This window comes from Chanos chanos, chromosome 5, assembly GCF_902362185.1.
Source record: "Chanos chanos chromosome 5, fChaCha1.1, whole genome shotgun sequence".
In the NCBI taxonomy this organism is placed as follows: Eukaryota; Metazoa; Chordata; class Actinopteri; order Gonorynchiformes; family Chanidae; genus Chanos; species Chanos chanos.
This window is the reverse complement of record NC_044499.1, coordinates 52,519,758-52,541,806: the sequence shown is the minus strand read 5'-3', so window position 1 is coordinate 52,541,806 and position 22,049 is coordinate 52,519,758. Positions and strand designations below refer to the sequence as shown.

The 22,049-nt window shown below is 45.2% G+C and overlaps 3 protein-coding genes across 5 annotated transcripts; 1 reads left to right on the top strand and 2 right to left on the bottom strand.

The window, feature by feature from the left end:
- Nucleotides 1–1,006: 1,006 nt before the first annotated feature.
- phkg2 (phosphorylase kinase, gamma 2 (testis)) lies at nucleotides 1,007–5,545 on the bottom strand. The gene is made up of 10 exons (XM_030774345.1): nucleotides 5,414–5,545; nucleotides 4,944–5,047; nucleotides 4,577–4,752; nucleotides 4,404–4,458; nucleotides 3,589–3,654; nucleotides 3,244–3,407; nucleotides 3,019–3,109; nucleotides 1,993–2,146; nucleotides 1,596–1,721; nucleotides 1,007–1,261 (listed from the first exon to the last, which is right to left on the bottom strand). Exons 2-10 carry the CDS (start codon nucleotides 5,036–5,038, stop codon nucleotides 1,016–1,018), a joined length of 1,173 nt encoding a protein of 390 aa, XP_030630205.1. The 5' UTR covers nucleotides 5,039–5,047; nucleotides 5,414–5,545; the 3' UTR covers nucleotides 1,007–1,015.
- Nucleotides 5,546–6,631: 1,086 nt separating this feature from the next.
- Nucleotides 6,632–9,459, top strand: cbx1b (chromobox homolog 1b (HP1 beta homolog Drosophila)). Its single transcript, XM_030775253.1, has 5 exons — nucleotides 6,632–6,682; nucleotides 7,742–7,916; nucleotides 8,050–8,212; nucleotides 8,831–8,925; nucleotides 9,315–9,459. Exons 1-5 carry the CDS (start codon nucleotides 6,634–6,636, stop codon nucleotides 9,457–9,459), a joined length of 627 nt encoding a protein of 208 aa, XP_030631113.1. The 5' UTR covers nucleotides 6,632–6,633.
- A 5,377-nt stretch (nucleotides 9,460–14,836) lies between these two features.
- On the bottom strand, nucleotides 14,837–21,781 carry nfe2l1b (nfe2 like bZIP transcription factor 1b). 3 transcript variants are annotated; one of them, XM_030774327.1, is made up of 6 exons: nucleotides 21,706–21,781; nucleotides 19,001–19,877; nucleotides 17,362–17,586; nucleotides 17,059–17,148; nucleotides 16,445–16,606; nucleotides 14,837–16,255 (listed from the first exon to the last, which is right to left on the bottom strand). In XM_030774327.1, exons 2-6 carry the CDS (start codon nucleotides 19,550–19,552, stop codon nucleotides 14,867–14,869), a joined length of 2,418 nt encoding a protein of 805 aa, XP_030630187.1. In that variant the 5' UTR covers nucleotides 19,553–19,877; nucleotides 21,706–21,781; the 3' UTR covers nucleotides 14,837–14,866. The 3 variants fall into 3 exon arrangements, with proteins under 3 accessions (XP_030630187.1, XP_030630188.1, XP_030630189.1); XM_030774328.1 differs by lacking the exon at nucleotides 21,706–21,781 and adding an exon at nucleotides 20,938–21,079; XM_030774329.1 differs by lacking the exon at nucleotides 17,059–17,148.
- Between the last annotated feature and the right edge of the window lie 268 nt (nucleotides 21,782–22,049).

Below are 22,049 nucleotides of genomic sequence, written 5' to 3'. Positions count from 1 at the left end.
GACACAACAGTAAGAGAGGCATTGCCTTAACACAGGCTTTAATGTGATCCTCAGTCTCCAAAGAACAAGAATGTCACCATTTCTGTCTGTTAGGGTTCAAGCTGACGAGAGAGTATTTATCCACGGCAAACATGCAAAAATCACCTGATTCTGGAACTTGCAGAAAACAATCACACACACACACACACGACTGGTTTTCGAACAGACAGCGTGATAAAACATAACAAAACATATGTTGTAGATTTAGCTCAGAGAACATGAGCATTCTGTTTTGTTTTACTGCATTTACTGTGGTCATGAGGTTTCTATGGTAACCCCATCTCTGTGGTGTAATAGACAGTTCTCTTACTTTAGGACACTTAAGGTGTTAAAACGTTAGGGTTAAAGCCACTCTTTATTGGACAGGACTGGAATGGATGTAGTATAAGCTTTACACTGGGTGCTATCCAGTCACAATCAACATCTCTGTTAAGGTAGAAATTACAAATCCATTCTAATTGGAATCTTAGAGAAAGACCTCTAAGAGACAGAGAGACAGGGGGTACAGAAGCACCACTGACAGGATTAGATATTGAAAAACGTTGTAGGTTCACAAATGCTGTTTTTTGTTTTGTTTTTAATCCTGTTAGATTATAAAATATTTAGCCCTGTTGAGGAATCCATGGTTTCCACAACACAAATGTCAACATGGATTAAACACTCATTTAGCAAATGCAGCCAGATTAGTAAAATCAGAGAAAGAAAATCTATTGAAATGTGGAACAAATTAATCTGACATTTTCCTTCTTGCTTTAAACTGTGCGATCATTATGATGAATAAATAATGGAATTATGCTCGTCTCACGTTGGACTGACTCTGGTCCCTGAATTACTCAGACCAGTAACACAACCCATGTTTCATAAAACGAAAAGCAAAACAGAGTGCTCCACTAAAACTCTTAATGTTTCACAAACAAAATGTTCCCAAAGTGGGGGGGGGGGGGGGGGGGGGGGGGGGGGGGCAATATTACAACTCTTAATTGTCAAACTCTTCCAGACCCAGAAGAAAAACTTTCGTGGTGTTTTGGAAGAGGGCCGCTCGGTTCTGCTGTTCCCCTTTCTTCACCCAGTGTCCGTATATCCGGAAAGCGCAGCCGTCAATCAGCTTACGCACACCGCGCAACGAGTAAGGGTCCCTGGCCAGGAGCTCACGGGTCAAGGGTCGTGCCCTGTGGTACCGGCACTGTATGCGAATACAGCCCAGCACGGTCCAGATCATGACCTGCGCATATAACAGACCATCCCGATACTCAGACTTCAGCCAGGACACACACACGTAAACACTCACACTGAATGAGACACGCACTCTCTGGTCGTGCAGTACAGCACCTTACCCCACTAAGACCTCTCATTTACAATGACTCTGTACCAGCATCCTTTAATATTTCTGTTTCTCTCCTGTGTGTTATGTTTAAATGTCTTCTGTTTTTCACATTGGTAAAAACTATGGTTTCAGTGAAAGCTTAGATTTATTCTAATGGCAAACTGCAATTCTTCATCAACTGAATACACCAAAGCTGGTACTCAAAGTCTTCAGGACTAAAATAGTCACTCACTCTGAAGGTCTTTCTGGGGCTGAAGAGGCGAACCTTCTCCCTCTGGTACTGGCAGAAGAAGGGATGAGCCAAGGCCTGTTCAGCCGTCAGACGCTTCGCCGGCTCCAGCTCCAACAGCCCGCAAATCTGGAACACACACACAGGCTTTTAGTGTTACTAAACCAGTTACACCAGTGACACTGAAACCTCTCTGTCAGGAGATGGGGTGTGAAAAAAAGTGTAAGACAATCAGAGAGAAGAAGGATTATGTTCACAAACTATTTCACGATTTAAACACTGCATCACAGGATTCCTCAGGTCTGGAGTCTGGCCCTCCAGGACTAGACTGGAAATCTGTATTAGAATGATCCAATAAGAAAACATTTAAAAAACCCAGACTGGAAGCAAAGAGACTGACCAGGTCTTTCACGGTGCTGGACCTGTCGTCCCACTCTGGAGAACTGAACTGGTACCGACCCTCCATAATCATGCGGAGCATCAGGAGCTGTTTGCGATGCCAGAAGGGTGGAGATCCAGCTAACAGGGTAAACAGAATCACGCCACACGCCCACCTAAACCACAGACAGGAGGGCAGAGAGTCAGAGGATGGAAAAAAAAAATCACCTCTCACTGTCCAACTCCACGACACCATGACAACGTGGGGACAAAATATGAAGTGTGTGTCTGACGTCACTGTTTTTTTCAGTTTAAAACAAGAAATCTAAGTCTCTGCATCACTGTAGCTGTGCCCCAATTTCTACTCCCCTTAACACCACTACTCCCCTTAACACTTCCTTAACACCTCTATTCCCCTTAACACCTCTACTCCCCTTAACACTTCCTTAACACCTCTATTCCCCTTAACACTTCTACTCCCCTTAACACTTCCTTAACACCTCTACTCCCATTAACACCACTACTCCCCTATTCCCCTTAACACTTCTACTCCCCTTAACACCTCCATTCCCCTTAACACTTCTACTCCCTGTAACACTTCCTTAACACCTCTACTCCCCTTAACACCACTACTCCCCTTAACACTTCCTTACCACTTTTACTCTCCTTAACACTTCCTTACCACTTCTACTCCCCTTAACACCTCTACTCCCCTTAACACTTCCTTAACATTTCTACTCCCCTTAACACCTCTACTCCCCTTAACACTTCCTTAACACCTCTACTCCCCTTAACACCACTACTCCCCTTAACACCTCCTTACCACTTCTACTCCCCTTAACACTTCCTTACCACTTCTGCTCCCCTTAACATTTCAGTGAATCATGTCTGTGCAGTGAAACATTTCTATTCAGCAAGACATTTCTGTTCAGTGAATCATCTCTGTTCAGTGAATCATCTCTGTTCAGTGAAACATGTCTGCTCAGTGAATCATCTCTGTGCAGTGAAACATTTCTGTGCAGTTTTGTGCAGTGATCTGAGGACTCACAGGTCCACCTCTCTCCCATATCCCTCGTGCGTCTCGTCCATGGAACATTTGAGAATCTCCGGTGCTAGGTAACCTGGAGTTCCACACAGCTCTGCAGAGAGCAAACAAAACAACTCACACTGTGGTCTTAGTCGGTACAAAGAGATTAAAGAAAAGAAGTGCATTTCTTTAGCAGCCTGCCTGATCATGGGGCGAATACCCAAAATCCTAAAAAGCATCTCTCACCCCTCAGCTTCTCTCCAGGCTCCAGCTGGACGGAGAAACCGAAGTCGGAGAGTTTGATGTGGCCCTGGTCGTCCAGCAGGATGTTCTCTGGTTTCAGGTCCCGGTGAACGATGCTGAGAGAATGGAGATACTGGACGGCTTCCAGCAGCGCTCGCATTATACTCCTAAAAAACCGAGAATTTTAACAAAGGATCCGTTTTATCATGGTATTGTTCTCTACTTCGTTACAGACCAGCTAGAGAGTGTGTGTGTGTGTGAGTAAGAGAGAGAGACAGAGAGAGAGAGTGTGTGTGTGTGTGCACGCAGTCAGACAGTTCAGAGCTTAAACTGTGCAGAATGAATCACCTGGTCTCCTTCTCGCCAAGAGTGACTTTCTCCGTTAAATAATCAAAAAGTTCTCCTCTTCTCATGCTGAGGGGAACACAGAGAACGAGTCAACATCAACTCAACCACCACACAGTTCATCTACATCAGGCACGTTTACTAGCTGAAAATGGCAAGACATTGTAAATATGAATCTGCTCTGATTAAAACCACTATGCGTCTGATCCCCCCATTATTGAACAAAAAACCCCCAGAATTCTCAGGGATTCATAAAACTGCAGAAAATGATAATGCCAAATACCGCCTACATTTTTTCAGGATATGTTATGTATAATGCAAACCATAGGCCTATATGTTTATACGTTGCTTACAAGGTTAAGTTTAATATCTTACAATTTACAATTTAGTTATTTGGCAGACGCTTTTTACCAAAGCGACTTACAATTGGTGCATCAGTCGGATTTCTAATACCTTCAACAGAGATCATAATAAGATAGAGCGTCAAATTGCCCCTTCGCATTGCGCCCCTGGAATACTTTTACAAACAGAAATACAAGACAAAGGTTTGTTTTTTTTTTGTTTTGGTTTTTTTTTTTGTTTGTTTGTTTTGTTTTTTTGGTTTTTTTTTTTTTTTTTTTTTTTTTTACAGCCTTACAACATTACAAATTTAAAAACACAGAGAGAGAGAGGGAGAGAGGGAGAGAGAGAGAGAGAGAGAGAGAGAGAGAGGGAGAGACAGAGACAGAGAGAGAGAGAGAGAGAGAGAGCGAGAGAGAGAGAGAGGCAGAGACAGAGAGAGAGAGAGAGAGAGAGAATGAGGATCAGCTCATACTCACAGATCAAATACTAAAAATATGAAGGTTGTAGACTCGTAAGAATCAACGAGTGTGACTGTAACAGGGACAGACAGAGAACAGCGATCACTATCCAGACACGCGGTTAAACACCTTCCTCATACACGCTCCAGAGCAAATCAAAGAGATCTATGGTTTTCAGGGTTCACACTTACTGATAGACGGGTGTCCCTTCACCATATTGAGGACCTGGATCTCTTTTAAAGTGGAGCTTTTCACTTCCTCTAACTGTTGTTCTGTCATCTTCTCTGCGGTTATTTCTATGATCTTCACCGCGAGCTCTTGACCTGTCTGTTTGTGAACACATCGGCGCACCACGCTACTTACGCCTCTGCACGACAACAGATAAAAACAGATAAAAAACAAAGTAAATCTTAAATTCCTGTGTGCAAAATGTAGGTTATCAATTATGAGAACTTCCCATAGTGCGAGATGACGTGACAAATTTCAGTCGACGTACCATTTAAAACGATCTGGGAATAGTAATATTCATTTCTGTTTTATATTTAAACAGTAACTTACCTGCCAATAACTTCTTTGGGATCATACTTTTGATAGAACTCCTTAGCCCCTACCCAATCGGGTAGCTCATCTCCCACTTCTATGTCACGCGTCATTATGACAGCCTGGAGGTGTTTAAAAAAAAAATGTGTAAGACAACATTTTTTGTCATTTCTGTCACACAATGCATCGCTCAAATCAAATTAACCCTACAATTTACAAACAAACAAAGCGAATGTGTTTCAAGGACAAACCGGGTCTTCGTTGCCCAACCCCAGTTTATCGTCACTATGTGACCCTACCTGTGCAACTCGCATTAAAAGCGGAAAAAATGAACCTGTGACATAAACACTACATGCGACAATGCAATATGTCAACAAGACGCATTCGGCCGCTCAGAGACATCTGTGATCCACAGTTTAACAAACACCTTCAATTATACGTCTCATTCCGCAACACCCTTCTTCCTGAGAAGCGCTGAAAATACTCACATGAATTCCGAACAGTCAAAGAGACAACACGCTCATGTATTCTCGCAATACAATCAGGTCTGGGCGTGAACATGAATCTTGAACATAATAAAAAGCGCGGACATATCTGCAGATTTCGCAAATGTTCGAGAATTTCTCCAAAATATAAATGTCAGACTTCTTCCTCGTTACCCTGTTACTGACCGCACTAAACCAAACGTCGCATATACTGCCATCAAGAGGTCGGAGTTGGAAATGAAATGAGAAGCGTCAGCCTTTCATGTGTTTTATAGAAAATAATTTACAGACATAAACATAGACTAATATACAGCTGGGACACTGCAAAAGCTGTTTCGTCGTTTAGCAAGTGTCCTCAATCTATTAACCCTGCAGAAAAAGGGATCTTCGATTACGGATGGATCAACGCTTGCGCCGTGGGGGGCAGAATTGCTGAATTACTCTGTGTCTTGTGTAATCTTAAATTCTGCACTTCAGCGCTGTAGAACCACATAGCTTTACGGTAATACGGATTACAAATTGAGCTTTTCTACTGAATACGGGCTGTCTGGCTTCATGAGCGTCTTTCTGTCCACTGAGGTAAGGTTTATCTCCCTCCTTCTCCCTCTCTACGCCTCCTTTTCTTGCTCAGGAAGGCTACATGTAGGGTATAGTTTTTGTTAAACCAGATGTCTTTTCAGTACCGCAGTTAATGCTATCATAGCTGAGATTTTGTGGATTAAACACGAATCTCCGTCTCCTTGTTGTTGTGCAAACCACAATGGAAGAAAAGGGGTATGTTTGATTTATTTGGAAGGATGCCATTCTGCGTCTTCTGTGCATGCTCACCAAAATCACATGTTACGCAGATGTAGAAGGAGTTTTGTTAAATCTGAAGACGTTCTGTTTCGATAGTATTTAACACTGATATTACAGAATGCGCTAGTCAAGCATTTGCTCTAAAGAGCGAATTTGCATGTATACATATGTTATACATATACATATCTTAGCGCGAGCAGGCCACCTTGAGCGCTTGGTCCAGATGTGCAAATGTTTTCAACAGCTGCACGCAGTGGGAGGGCTTTGTTCCTCCGTTTGTTTTGGATTTTTTTCTTTTTCTTTTCTTTTTTTGGGGGGGGTTCAGTGATGAACGTGATTGGAATTTGACGTCTACGGACGTATTCTGTCATTTTACAACTAATCATATCTCTAGAATTTTTGGTCAGGTCGACTCTCTGGGGGAGATGAGCCAGGCATCGGATCCTCCTGCCGATGCTCCTGTTGTGGCGGAAGGTTCGGGACAGTTTTGTTTTCAGCTTCTTTCTGTATACTCGTTAAGTCCTACAGTGCAGCTGTAATGTAGGGTTTCTGTATACTCGTTAAGTCCTACAGTGCAGCTGTAATGTAGGGTTTCTGTATACTCGTTAAGTCCTACAGTGCAGCTGTAATGTAGGGTTTCTGTATACTCGTTAAGTCCTACAGTGCAGCTGTAATGTAGGGTTTCTGTATACTCGTTAAGTCCTACAGTGCAGCTGTAATGTAGGGTTTCTGTATACTCGTTAAGTCCTACAGTGTAGCTGTAATGTAGGGTTTCTGTATACTCGTTAAGTCCTACAGTGCAGCTGTAATGTAGGGTTTTTGTATACTCGTTAAGTCCTACAGTGCAGCTGTAATGTAGGGTTTTTGTATACTCGTTAAGTCCTACAGTGCAGCTGTAATGTAGGGTTTCTGTATACTCGTTAAGTCCTACAGTGCAGCTGTAATGTAGGGTTTCTGTATACTCGTTAAGTCCTACAGTGCAGCTGTAATGTAGGGTTTCTGTATACTCGTTAAGTCCTACAGTGTAGCTGTAATGTAGGGTTTCTGTATACTCGTTAAGTTCTACAGTGTAGCTGTAATGTAGGGTTTCTGTATACTCGTTAAGTCCTACAGTGTAGCTGTAATGTAGGGTTTCTGTATACTCGTTAAGTCCTACAGTGCAGCTGTAATGTAGGGTTTCTGTATACTCGTTAAGTCCTACAGTGCAGCTGTAATGTAAGGTTTCTGTATACTCGTTAAGTCCTACAGTGTAGCTGTAATGTAGGGTTTCTGTATACTCGTTAAGTCCTACAGTGCAGCTGTAATGTAGGGTTTCTGTATACTCGTTAAGTCCTACAGTGTAGCTGTAATGTAGGGTTTCTGTATACTCGTTAAGTTCTACAGTGTAGCTGTAATGTAGGGTTTCTGTATACTCGTTAAGTCCTACAGTGCAGCTGTAATGTAGCTATAAGGTTTGAGATCAAGCCATTTCCTTTATTTATACCTGTTTGTGTGTTGCTGAAGTACTGAAAACCGTGTGTCTCCCTGTGACAGCTGCACCTCCTCAAACTGAGATCAAGCAGACAACAGAAGGGAAAAAAGAGGAGAAGAGAAACGCTGAGGAGGTACTGGAGGAAGAGGAAGAGGAGTATGTTGTAGAGAAAGTTTTGGATCGACGTCTGGTGAAAGGAAAGTTTGAATATCTTCTTAAGTGGAAAGGATTCTCAGAGTACGTCCATACTTTTACAAACTCACCGTTTGCTTGTACCTGACAGAAAAAAAACTGCTTGAGTATAGTATACTGAGGCATGTGTTCCACAAACAGGGCAGTCTTATAAAGCGTGCATGTGATGTATTTGCAGTGAGGACAACACATGGGAACCGGAGGATAACCTCGACTGCCCGGATCTTATCGCAGAATTTCTGCAATCTCAGAAGAAGGCAAATGAATCAGGGAAGAGACAGGCTGAGCCTGATACCGATGGCGCCGGGGAGGAGAGCCGACCCAAAAGGAGAAAAGATGAGGTTATATAGCAAAAGTTGGTCAGCCTTATCTTTCGTATAACATTTTCCACATAAAGCATCTTAGTCTCTTAGCCTTATTAAGACACATTGAGACTGTTCCTCTGTTTTAACTTTATTAACACACACAGTGACTGTTCCTCTGTTTTAACCTTATTAAAACACACGGAGACAGTTGTTCTGTTTTAACCTTATTAACACACACAGTGACTGTTCCTCTGTTTTAACCCTATTAACACACACAATGACTGTTCCTCTGTATTAACCTTATTAACACACACGGAGACTGTTCCTCTGTTTTAACCTTATTAACACACATGGAGACAGTTCTTCTGTATTAACCTTATTAACACACATGGAGACAGTTGTTCTGTTTTAACCTTATTAACACACACAGTGACTGTTCCTCTGTTTTAACCTTATTAACACACACAGAGACTGTTCCTATGTTTTAACCTTATTAACACATACGGAGACTGCTCTTCTGTTTTAACCTTATTAAATCACACAGTGACTGTTCTTCTGTTTTAAGCTTATTAACACACACAGTGACTATTCTTCTGTTTTAACCTTATTAACACACACAGTGACTGTGTTATATCTACTGTTCTTTTATTTTAGTCAGAGAAACTGAGGGGCTTTGCTCGAGGTCTAGATCCGGAGAGAATCATTGGAGCCACAGATTCGAGTGGAGAACTTATGTTCCTTATGAAATGGTGAGTGTAAAATTTCCCTGTGCTGACCTGTGGACCAGTGTATGCCCCCACACTGTGTTAGAAAACACGTCTGATTACAGTGTCTTATAGCTCCAGCTCAGGGCCTACACGCGTGATTCTCAGGCCTGAACCAGGTGCAGTCAGTGCTAGTGTAGCCGGCCCGGTCAGTCTGCTACTCAGAGCTGCTGACTGAACTAAGACACCTGACGAAAGGTTATTAGTCACGTGGCCCGTGACAGAGTTTAGAATTCAAGTATGAAACATCTGGAAATATCTGAAAGACCATTCTGCTCCTCACACAGTGATAAATGACTGACTTTAGACGTTTAGATTTCAGATTCAATTTCCCACGGCTGGACTTCTGAGTTCTCCCATTTCTTCATGTCCAGGAGGAACTCTGATGAGGCCGACCTCGTCCCTGCTAAGGAAGCGAACGTGAGATGTCCGCAGGTCGTCATCTCTTTCTACGAGGAGAGACTCACCTGGCACTCATACCCCACAGAGGAGGAGGAGAAGAAAGACGATAAAAACTAGAAAAAAAGAAGGGAACACAGGGGGATGTGTGATAGTTCGTTTCATAGATGCTTCAGTTCTCTAACACTGGAGCTTTGTCACATGGTGATTGTTTCTGTATGGAGTTAAGATCTGGATCACTGATCGACAGTATAATCAACCCGCAGCCCATGCCACCACTACTCAAATCCCATGTATTAGACATCCCAGAGTTAGAGCAACGATGCTGATCTAGGATCAGTGTACGTCTTTCAAAATCCTAAAGAATACAGTTATACGGATCTGGGTGAGTCAGTGTTACATCAGCACTCTGAGATTCCGAGTTGACCCCCAATGACCTTCGTCAGAACCATACTCTGAGGAGAGTTGTTTCATTTAAATGAGAGTTTCGTTTTGACTGCTGTAAATGAAATGAGCCCTTTCTGTCTTCATCACAGTTTAATTACAGCTTTACCACTGACGTCCCTTATCCACTCTGCTTTAGATATCACAGATGAGCAAAGAAACTGATCCGTTTTAAATGCCCACAGTAAAGGCAAGTCTGGGGTTGTGTGGAAGTGAACTGAACGACAGAGAAGCTGACTGCGCTGTATTTGGGTGTGCGAGAGACAGCAGCCCTTTTAAAAGATTTCTCATACATTGACAGGCGGATAAATGGAGAAGACACAGTGGGTTGTGCCATGAGAACGGATCGTGATGGCAGCGCGTGTGCGCATGCTGTCTGTGAGGGGTTTGGAGGGTGGCACAGTTCTGCTTTACCGTGTGGCGTGTAGCAGAACTGGACACGGCCCCGAGGCGGGGAGAGAAGAGCAGGTTGTGGATAAGTTCGGGGAAGATTAAAGGATACGTCTACCGACTGAGGTCCACACACTGAGTTGATTCATTCAGATGTCAAAGTTAAAGGGGAAATTCACTCTGTTTTGAACACCAAACCGTTGCTAACCCTTAACCTTTATAACCTTAAGCTAGTATATCAGACACATACTCGAATGTTGTGCATTTTCTGCTAGGATGGGAATTTTAATACGATGCACATGATGGTTATACCAGCAGCGCAGCCGTCCAGTTTACACACCAGTGTACCATCACCATGGAAACCGCTCACAGACAGAGGTCTGCAGGATTTAAGGTCCACTGCAGGATAAGACTGTCTCTGTTAGACAGTGGGAGTAGCAGTGACTCCTTTCCCAGCCAGGGTACATACTGGTCCAGTGCTGTTTGTAATGTGAGAGAGAGAGAGACAGAGGTGGTGTGGAAGCAGTTTGACTGATAGAAGGTACTGGAGACATGGGGTGAGATGGGGGAAGACAGACTAGTGTGTGTGCGTGTGTCTGAGATATCTACATGTTAAGGTTTGTGAGAGCAGAATGTAGTACATGTTTATAGACGTAGTCACATTCTTTCAGGAGCATAAAACCCATCACCACTGTGGGAAACTGTTAGCAGCGGTAGCCGAAAGAAAGAAACAAAGTCCTGTTGCTCTCCCGTGCAGGACTGTCCACAGGGTGTGGAAGACTATGGACAGTGTTCTCAAGGGGCAAAGCAGCTCATGTCACTCTGTAAGATAGCACAGGAAGCAATAAGATGGCACAGGAAGCAGTAAGATAACACAGGAAGCTATTCTCAGCTGTGGAAGGTTGTGCACTGACATATATGAGCCAGAATTCTAATGTCAACAATGAAAAAACATCTGTCTAGCTGCCTAACACAGCATAAAAATCAAGCTGACAGTTCAGCTGTAAGAGGCAGCTGTCAAAGTGGGCCCACGGATCAGTGAGAGAAAATTTCCCCTTTAAGATTGATAACAGACGTAACTGGTGCATAGGCTGGGAGAATACAGCCCATCCTCAGAAGCAGGACTGGGCAGAGAGACAGGACCAGGCCCAGGGCAGAACTCTCCTCTCCTTTAGGGCTTCACTGCTCCAATATTAAGAGTCTGGACAGTCGTGCGCTCCCAAAACACACGAGCTCACAGCAGCTGCCAGCTCTGTTAGCACGATTACACTGGCCACACAAGGGGACAGCACTTTAGCACTCTCCGCTGTCAATCATGTTAGTCGGTCTCTGTACCATTCAGTTTGACTCAACCAAGAGCGAGAAAGACAGGCTGGCTTTTTTTAGCACACTGGTCCATCCATGCTACTGCCCACGTAGAGAAACAGACATGCGAGTCACATTTAGACATTACGCACTAAAGGAGAATAAAGAGAAAATACACACTTTTCCTCAGCTGAGAGGACATAGAAGAGGAAAAACACAATGACTGCTGTTTAAATTCAGACATGTTCTGCTCTGGCGGTGTTTCGGTTGTTGTGATTTGTAAATATCTTGGTTTTTTACCATCTCTCAGTGAGAATGCAGCTCCCCCTGGTCTGACGGCAGCAGAGACCTGAAGCTTGTACTGGTGGATAAATGATGCATTTCCTGTTGCATGAGACTATAGTAGTGGCCAGTTCCTGAAGACTGATTTTTGAAAAATAAAGCGAAGGACTTTCAGTAGAGTGTCATCTCAGTTTTGTGGTCTTTCACTAAGACAGACCTCTGCAGGCCTGTTGAGCTGGATGTGGAGAACTTGGTCCTACAAACACAGTCCAGATGAGGGGCTCATTTTCACATTCTTTGAGTTTATTGGTAACTGTTGCATTGGCCAATTTTTTCATCACCATCCATTTACGACCCATTCCTTTTTTATTAATTAGAGATGGAAAAGCAAAATTATATCACTGTTGAAAATAAAAACATTTTATTAATCGATAAAAGAACAATCCCAGATTGCCAGCAAATGTTTCACAGGAAACAGGAGAACAACCTATACAACCAGACTGGGCACAGGCGTGTGAGAGCCAGAGAGCAAAGCTCCGTAATGCAAATACTGAGCAATTCAAAGGAAAAGGACAGAAAGTTCTTACGTCTGACACAAGAACATAAAAATATTTACAGAACAAACATGACAGTAACAAAAACAAGGTGCTTCATGACAAATAACAACAACATAAAAACAGAACATTTCAGTTTGTAGCTTCTCGTGATTCAACCCTACAAGACTAACACGTTGAGACAGATTTCGTTTTCTAATTCATTTCTTTCCAAAATCAGACGACTGTCGTTTTCACATTAACATTGTTTCCTGGACACTTCAGTTGAGAGCCAACAGAACAAAAGCTGTTTTTTCTTGCATATTTATCGTTTTTCTTTGTCCTAAAACTTGACACTGTATGAGATGTGTTTGGACTCCGGTCGTGTCAGAGCAGAAAGGATGGAGTGGTTACGGACTCCAGAGAAGGAGAGAACGAAGAGGTTGAAAGCAGGTTAGACATTCACATTAGCGCTCTGTTCATAGCTTTCTACTGTTTTATTTCTACAACATCTTCCCACTCTTTTTTTTTTTTTTTAAACCTTTTTGTTTTTTTTGTTTTTTTTATTTATTTATCTGTTTTTTTAACGCAGTCCCTCTTTGCTAAAGCGAGGCCCGTCTGAGTGAGTCTGCGTCCCTCTCAGGTTAAGGCTGTCTACAGGAGCCTGCTCAGGCACTCGACCTCAGTCATCTGAAAATAGTGTTTTATGTGAGTGAAGGGAAAATGCAACCCTAAAACATGAGACCTGCGTCTGTCAGAAAACCCTAAAACATGAGACCTGCATCTGTCAGAAAACCCTAAAACATGGGACGTGCGTCTGTCAGAAAACCCTAAAACATGAGACCTGCATCTGTCAGAAAACCCTAAAACATGAGACGTGCTTCTGTTGGAAAAGGCGAGTCATGAGATCGTCCACTCATTCTCTTGACATCAGGTTAAATGAATATGAGACAGATCACACGCTTCTATCCTAAAAGAAAAACTGTTCAAGTTGTGATTTCTCTGTTTTACTGAATGAATATCTTGTCCAGTGTCCACATCATAATGAAATGGTTGGAGGACATCCTTACACAGAAAAACGTTTATTTTTGCCTCCAGAAATAACCACTGCAACAGAAAGAGAAACTGTGACATACTGTCACCTTCAGTCACCACAGTAACAAAGAGCCCATCCCATAATAGCAATGGGTCAGAAAAGGAAAAAAGTGACTTGCAGGCTTAAGCGGTGCAGTTTGTCCAGGACCCTCTGCGAGCCGTTCGTCAGAGAAAGTCCAGTACGACTTCCTCTGGTTCACGCGCGGCGAGAGAGAGAGAGAGCTGTAAAAACCATTACACCTTGGCACAACCGTCAGAGGACGCCGGTCTGAGCCAGGCCTACAGACAAGAGCTTACTGTACAGGTTTCCGTGCGTGGAAGGGTAAGTGAAGGAGCCAAGCCGCACCGGGCCTGCACCCGTTCCCGTGGAGGAGGAAGGCTTTGCTGAAGACAGATCACTGACACCCGGGCTATGGAAACATGATGCGCTGAAGGTGAAGAGAGTGTTAGTAATGCAGTGTGTGTCCTTCTCGTGTGGGCCTGTTTAAATCTCTCCGTCAGACCGCCGCGCCTTTCTGTTCCAGCGCAGACAGAGCCGAGCTGCCACACAGACTCCGGCTGAGATCCATGCCTTACCGTCACGTGGTTTACACAGGGCAACGACCTTTGTCAACGTACATTTTGTTTTGGGGATACAGAGAACACCACCATCCAACCTTTGGTTAGTACTGGCGATGCTGATTGGCTAATGGTGTCTCTGTGGGCGTTTGTTTGCCTTTGGCTTTGCAACCTTCACAACTCTCCATGACAACATTTCATTCTTACCATCATCAAACACAGCCAGCCACCCCCCCCGCTCCCCCCCCCCCCCCCCCCCCCCGGACCCAACCCCCGACCTCACCTCTACTGATATTCTACCGGTGGGCTGTGCACAGACAGCAAACTGGACAGGCCTCTTCCAAATTCTCACAACCCCGCCCCCCCCCCCCCCCCCCCCCCCCCCGAATGGGCACACACCTGTGTCTCACATAGTCCTTCACTGACTTACATTCTTCTTCTGAGACCTTGTTTAGACTTGAAGATCAATCCCTTTGACCATCCACACAACAAAAAAGGCCATCAGTGTCCACAGCGGCTGTGAGCAACTGGACAAGGAAAAGTTTTTTTCTTTTTTCCCCTCTGCGATTTCCACTTTTTCACATGGAATAAGTCCAACCGATCCTTTATTTCGCTTGTTCATTTTTCCCGCCCAAAAAAAACCCAATGAAAAACCAGTACTAAGGACAAAGCACTGCTGCATCACAGTTCTTTTCTGGAAAAAAAAAACAAAAAACCATCAGAACCGAAAAAGGAAAGAGGGTAGAAAATAAAGAACTAAATGAAGAAACAGTGATCAACAGCACTTCCTCTTCTCCTCAGGATCTTCTCAAAGGAAAAAAAAAAGGGACATTTTTTTTTTCTTGCCTCTTAAGCAAAATCTGTTTTGTGTGTGTTTGTGTGTTTGCGTCTTCGCCGAAGAAAGAAAAGGTGATGCCCCCTCATTTCTTTTTGTCCTTCTGTTTTTTGTCGGGTTTGCGGCTCTGCTCCGCGCTCGCGCTGCGAGGCATGACCAGGACGCTGCCGTCGGCGCCGTACTGCAGGGAGTACTCGCTGGGCGGGAACGGGCGGCCTTCCTCGTCCCGCAGCTGGGAAAACACCTCCTGGTAAAGGCTCTGCACTTTCTGCTTCATCTGCTTGATGGAGCGCAGGAACTCCATCTTCTCCTTCAGCAGCCGGGCTTTGTCGCGCCGGAGGTCCTGAACGCCTTGCTCAAGGTTGAGGATGGTGTCCAGCTTGCGTTTGCGGCAGTTCTGGGCGGCCATTTTGTTCTTGCCGCGCCGGCGTATGTCCCGGATCAGCGCCAGCTGGGCCTCGCTGAGGTGGTGTTTGGCCAGGAGCTCGTTGAACTCCTCCACGGGCAGGTTGATGATCTTGTCGTTGGAGAACGGGATCTTCATGGCCCGCGCCCGACGCTCGTCCCTGCTCGACTGCTTGTCCAGGAAGTCGCACGGCGGCTGGAGCTTCGTGTGCTGCGGCTGCTTGTCCCGCCCCTTTTTGCCGCAGGTCCCGGGCAGCTGGGGCGGTTCCGGGTACGGCGAGGCAGACCCCAGCGGAAGGTTGTAGGTGTGGTTGTGGTTGACGTTGTCGAGCTGAGGGAGGCCGTGAAACTGGGAGGGGTCTTGAAAGCTCATGCGACACAGCTTGCTGTATTCGGGCTGATAACCCCCGACGGCACCCTCCTCGACCTCTGCGGCCGCAACCTCGGAGTCGGTGCTGTAGCCGACGGCTCCTTCCTCGGAGAAGTTGGCGGAGGTGGAGGAGGAGGACGCGGCCGAGGAGCAGGACGTCTCTGAGTTGCTGGGAGACGCGGGGCTGCGGCTGGAGTCCAGAGAGAGGCCCGAGTCAGAGTCCAGTTCATCTTCCAGCTGGGAGGCCTGGGCCTGGCTGAAGCCCTCCTCCATGGCCAGGTCCAGCAGGCTTATCTCATCCAGCATGGATTCTTCCAGAAGACTGGTGAAGGGGTCGGACAGCACCGGGGTGGAGGTGAGGTTGTTGGTGCCGTTGAGAAGCGGTGGGAGGAGCAGTCCTGTCAGGTTAGTGACCCCGAACGTGGAGTTGATGTTGGAGGAGTTGCTGGAGGAGAGCCTGAGGAGTGCCGGCCTTTGGCCTCCAGAGGCATCCAGGTCGGCGTTGAAGAGCGTGGGGAAGTCCTGGCTGCAGCTGGGGAGGGACGCCTGGTGGAGGCTGACGTCTTGGTTGATGAGGGTCGAGCGGGGGAGGCCGAATGTCTCCATCGTTCCAGGTTCCGTGTCGGCGACGGCGCTGTGGACGCTGTCTGAGTTACTGTCTGCGAGAGGGTTCTCCGCCGTGTTGTTCACCTCCATGTCCTTCACAAGAATATGGAACAGAACAGAACCACAAAAAATTAAAACAGTAACGTGTCTCTCACAAGAGCCACGGACACACACAAAAAATTAAAACCCAGTGACATTTAAAAACCTTACAAATCCTGAGCCATAACGCAGAACTGTCAGTACGAGAGCGATGAGGTTGTACGTGAGTTAACACGGACACACCTGTAGCTCCATTATAGCCATTATGTCCTGCCACTGCTGCTCCAGGTCCAGGGGAGGGGGTGACTGGGGCAGAAGGGCAGGTAGGGGGAGCCCCTGTGACGTAGACGGCGCCTCTTCAGTGGGAATTATTCTCAACTGAGAGCTGGCATCTGGAGTTTGGAACTAATTTGATTCAGGGAAGTGATGGGGGGGGGGGGGGGGGGGTACAAAAAATAAACAGTTAAGCAGAAGAACATCACGACTGTCAGCACAAATAACTCTAGTCTTTCACAAAAAAAAACAAAACCCTGTTAACATCGGTGAAAACCTGCTACTCTCACTTTTCAGCTATTTTACATTCTGTAGCGACCAAACCAACAAAAGCAACATTTTGAGAGCAATATTTAATAGGAGACTTATGGTAAAAGAAACACAGATCCTCTGAGACTCAGGTGTAAGACTGACATTCCCAGTTCCACTAAGTGTTATCCAGCATGTGTTTAAATACCACCTGGGGCTTGGCAAAAGCACTAAGAAACTCTCTCATTTATAGTCTGATCCAGTTGTGTCATTTACACTCTGATCCAGTTTTCTGAATGAAGTTATCAGACAGGCCGCCCTGACCCTGCCTTTACCTCAGACTCCTCTCCGAACGGGAAGGTGGCTTCCAAGAGCCTCAAGCATTCCTGGAGGGACAGTGAGGTCTGGGCACCGAGGCCGGGCAGCTAAACGAGCAAATAATTACAGAGGTCACTGGTTTGGCTGTGTCAGGTCGTGCATATTCAATGCCTGTAAACAACCTGCTCTTCACTCAGGCTACTTCGTACACGGCTGCTTTCATTCAAATAACGAGACAGAAATTTGTACAGAGAGATGTGCACAGTCAGCTCTTCAGCACTGATGTTGGAGACTGGCTTCCCGCGGCGGCCGTGGCTTACCTGTCCAGGTATGGTTTCCCCGGTCTCTCCGTCGACGGGACTCACTGTCTGCCCGTCCTGCAGGTTGAGCCCGTTCCTCCAGCTCTCCTCTTCTTCCCCAGTCTGGTTCTCATCGTTGAGTTTGTCTGTGTCGCTCTCCTTCTGTCTGCCGCTGTAGCTGAACACCTCCCGTCCCGCGCCGAGGTCAATATCCTGCCGCCACAGGATGTCGATCAGGTCGATGTCCTGGAAAAAACACAGCCCACGTATTAAACACCCAACCATGAAAACAGTCTTTCCCATAGAATATTTGGAATAAGAGATGTTAATTGCCAGCGTCAGACAATCAAGACGTTAACATGGGTTTGGTTTCAGTTTATGAAACTTTCAAGTTCAGCATCAAGTAAACATATGCAAACCATCATACTAACACTAGAGTAACACAAAACTTGTAAAAGGTGAAGCAGGTACATTTAGGGTCTTTAGAAAACAATGAGCTATTCACAAATGAACAGGCTGTTAAACTCTCATGGCTGAATAAAGGCCCCAGTGAAGCGCTGACCTTGCTGAGGGAGATCAGACACAGAGGGACATCAGACAGAGAGAGACATAAGACACAGAGAGACATCAGAGACAGGGGGACATAAGACACAGAGAAACATCAGAGACAGGGGGACATAAGACACAGAGGGACATCAGACACAGACATAGGGGGACATCAGACACAGAGAGACATCAGACACAGAGGGACATCAGACACAGAGAGACAGCAGACATAGGGGAACATAAGACACAGAGGGACATCAGACACAGGGGGACATCAGACACAGGGGGACAGCAGACATAGGGGGACATAAGACACAGAGAGACATCACACACAGAGAGACATCAGACACAGGGAGACATAAGACACAGAGAGACATCAGACACAGAGAGACATCAGACACTTACAGACATAAGACACAGAGGGACACTTTAGACATAGGGGGACATCAGAGACAGAGAGACATCAGAGAGAGAGGGACATCAGACACAGAGAGACATAAGACACAGAGAGACATCAGAGAGAGAGGGACATCAGACACAGAGAGACATAAGACACAGAGAGACATAAGACACAGAGAGACATAAGACACAGACTGTCGGACACAGAGGGAGAACTGGGAGAGACTCTCTGACTTTGAAATAAGGATTTAACAGGCAGAACACCACACTACCCTTGTGGTAAAGTAACGTGACAATCATGAGAACAGATGGCCTTCTACAGCAGGGCGGGCCTCACCACAACTGCCCAGTGTTTCCACTGTTTTTCTCGCCTGTGAGTTCCATGTCTCTACTGGAGCTCATATGTTCTTCTCTACATCTCCTGTCCCTTTCCCTGGCTTTGTTTCAGCGCACGCATAACAATCGAACACAAGTCTCACAGACGCTCTGGTCCAAAGTAGATGCTCTGGTCCAGCGGTGGACACTTGATAGGCACGCTAGTCCGACTCAGACCTCTACTCTTGCACTTGGTTTCCGACTTGGCATTGTGGGAAATGAAATACGTAAAGAACACTACGGTTGTTACCCCGCAGGACCAAACAGTAGCTGAGCAGGTTCCTTATAGGGTTTATAGGTAAGGTCACAGTGAGAAGCCTCATGGTGTGTGTTGGCTTACCTCTTTGGTAAGGTCATCACTGCCCTCCGTGTCCCCGGGGTCCTGGCCGTCCTCAGGGGCCACTGCTCCCAGGTTGTCCTGTCCGCTTGAGCTGTAGGTGGGTTCAGAGGTCCCGCTGGTGCCCCTCATGGCCGAGCTCTCAGGGTTGTTCAGGTCCTCCAGGTTCCCCCCATTGTCCAAGGCAATGCTGGGGCTGGACTGGCTGCTGGCGGACACCACAGTCTCAGGGTCCCGGTGCACTAGCCAGGCGTTCAGCTGGGTGCTGGGTACGCGCAGGTGATCCAGGGAGCGCACCTGATTCAGCAGCCGGCGGGTGGCGAAGAAGTGGTCGAGGTCCACGCTTTTGGGATGGATTCCATAGCCGTCCAGGGTGTTGCGGAGGTTGTGGAACTGGGTCTGGGTGTAGGCCGAGCTGGGGCCCAGGATGATCTCACGCAGTGGGGGGAGCTGGTTGCTTAGATAAGTGTCCACGTCCACCCGCACCCCAATGAGACTCAGGAGGATAGTGAACTGAATCAGGCCCTCTGTGAAGTACTTTTTCAAGAAAAGCATTTCTTTGCAAAGGACCAAAAAAAATGAAAGTTAAAAAAAAAATAACAAAAAAATAAAAAAAAAACCAAAGTGAATACAGGAGTCAGTGAAAAAGCAGAGATGAACTTCTTTTATTGAAATATAGGGGGGGAAACGTTGAAAATCAGCAAAAAGAAATTCTGTGGGAAAATGTTTGTCTTTTCTTATGCAGTCATGAGCCTCCTCACAGGGGAAAAAAAAGAAAAAGAGAAGAAAACGAACGTGTCCTCAGTCCTCAGATTGCGATGGTTTACTGTTCAGCCCAGTGGTTTCTCTGGTCCCTCCAGATGGGAGAGTTCATCCACGCCTGTGCAGAGAAGGAAACACACCATGGGTCTGGGCAGATCTTACATCAGCTGAGAGGGTGGCGTCTTGTTGTATGTGTAACAATAGTACAATAAACCCTCTGCATAAGAATTCCACACAGCAAGGACAACAACACATTCCTATACATATGCATGTGTGTATGTATGTGAGCAGACAATGATCAAAATACAGCAAAAGCACAAAGGCTTTGTGATGTACCGCAACAAAGCAGAGAGTCAAGTCTATCACGAGACCCAGTTTCATCACAAGACCCACCTTGAAGCCTGACTTTGGGGTACAAAGTAACCAACCGAGATGCACTCACCAGAGACACGAGCTTAAATTACAGCACACACTGTTTTAAATGCTGTCAAGAAGGCTATGAACGATCTGAGAATAAAACCTTTATCTATTATTTTTCCCTCCCAGTACTCAAGTGCATTTGCTTACGAAATAACATTACAGTGAACCGCCTCCCTCCTACAGGATCAGCCCATGGTTTACCAGAAATAAGACTATGAAAATTCTAGCGTCAACATATTTATACATCAATGACAAGAAAGGCTCGCTTCAATGTGATAATACCGTCAGTGGCTCCATTCGCGTGTCATTCTGCAATCCCAACACACAATTTACTTGCCCGGACAACTAGGAAGTACTGATATTTCTCACTTCCGCTAAAGGTCCCAGGAACCCCGTTAGCAACAAGTGGCGCAACCTTGATTGACAAGCTGAATGGCCATTCATACGCTTAGGATCTGACTGAAACTCTGGTTTCTCACAGATTTCAGCCAATGGGGGTGCGAAGGTAGGAGGATGTTATGGGGGCTTTACCGGGATGTATAATCAGTAAACGAACTTCAACCACATAAACAACATTTATGAATTTAACACATCGCTAAAAAAGTACACAACACTTTATCAAGTGTAGACTGTAAGTTGCATATAAGCAGACCTTCTAAAATAAGTTTAATCCTGAAGACGCGCAATCCTTTTTTAAGCGCTAGCTATGCTAGCGAATAAGCTAATAGTCTGTTTCAACGAGTCTATTTCATACTTACGCGCGAGGAGTTTAATGTTAAATAACGCCGAATGCCTTGGTGATCGTCACCTGTATTAGTAGTCTGTCAGTCCCTGCAGATTTTAAATATTTTCCTTAGCTTCTCCTAATGTAATTATAGCTCTCTCGCTTTGAATGGCCCACCATGACTTGCAAAATTTCCTCCCAGCCAACAACTTGCCAGACTGAGGGGCACACGTTTTGCCCGGTGCGCATGCGTAGAATATTCTAGGGCGCAGGTTTGGTGAGATCATTAATCAGGGAAAATCCCACAGTTTGATTTCATAAATCTAAAGTAGATAAATATATATATTCAGTGTGGGAAAAACAGTGAGCGTTAAATAACCACAAGTTCAAATAATACTTTTGTGACCGAAAAAACACGCTGACAGATAAGGAAAAGATATGAATGTTATGCATTGGTGGAAACGGCAACACTACACAGTTTATTATGTAGAGTTTTTCGATTAACAGTAAGTTACAGACGCAGCCTAAGACATGTTCATAAACATGTGTAAAATACACGAGATATCTCAGAACTGCATTCGCAACTCGAGTGTTCGTATGCTGAACTTTTTTGCTGCTCAAAATGAATTGTTCCACTGAGTTCAAAACGTATTGTTTATGTGAAGTGATTAAACACGACAGACCCTCTACGCACTTATTTTCTACTGAAATTAAAAGAAACGAAAAACAAAAAATTAAATTAAACTTAAATTTAAAACGATTAAAGAGATAATATTTTTAAAACGTAAGCAATGTTACTTACTTAGTCGTGTTAAGGAGTGTAGCTATATCTGAAGTGTGACAGCAACTCACAGTGGTTTTACTGTACATTGTTGACACTCTCAGAGTGGTCAGTGTGTCAAAGAGATGTGCACATGCGCCCTTAAGGCACAAAAGTGCTAAAAGGCTGCATGTCCACGTCAACGGTGAGCACCCTGGGCGACGTCTGTGAGTATTGTCCGATAATGCGATTGTCCACTTATTTGATTTGACACTGACTGTCTACCCGGTCTTTTATTTATTTATTTATTTATTTACAGCACGATTTAGTTCGTAGTCAGAATGCTTTCATTCACTATAAGTTTTTATACTCATGTTGAAATTTTC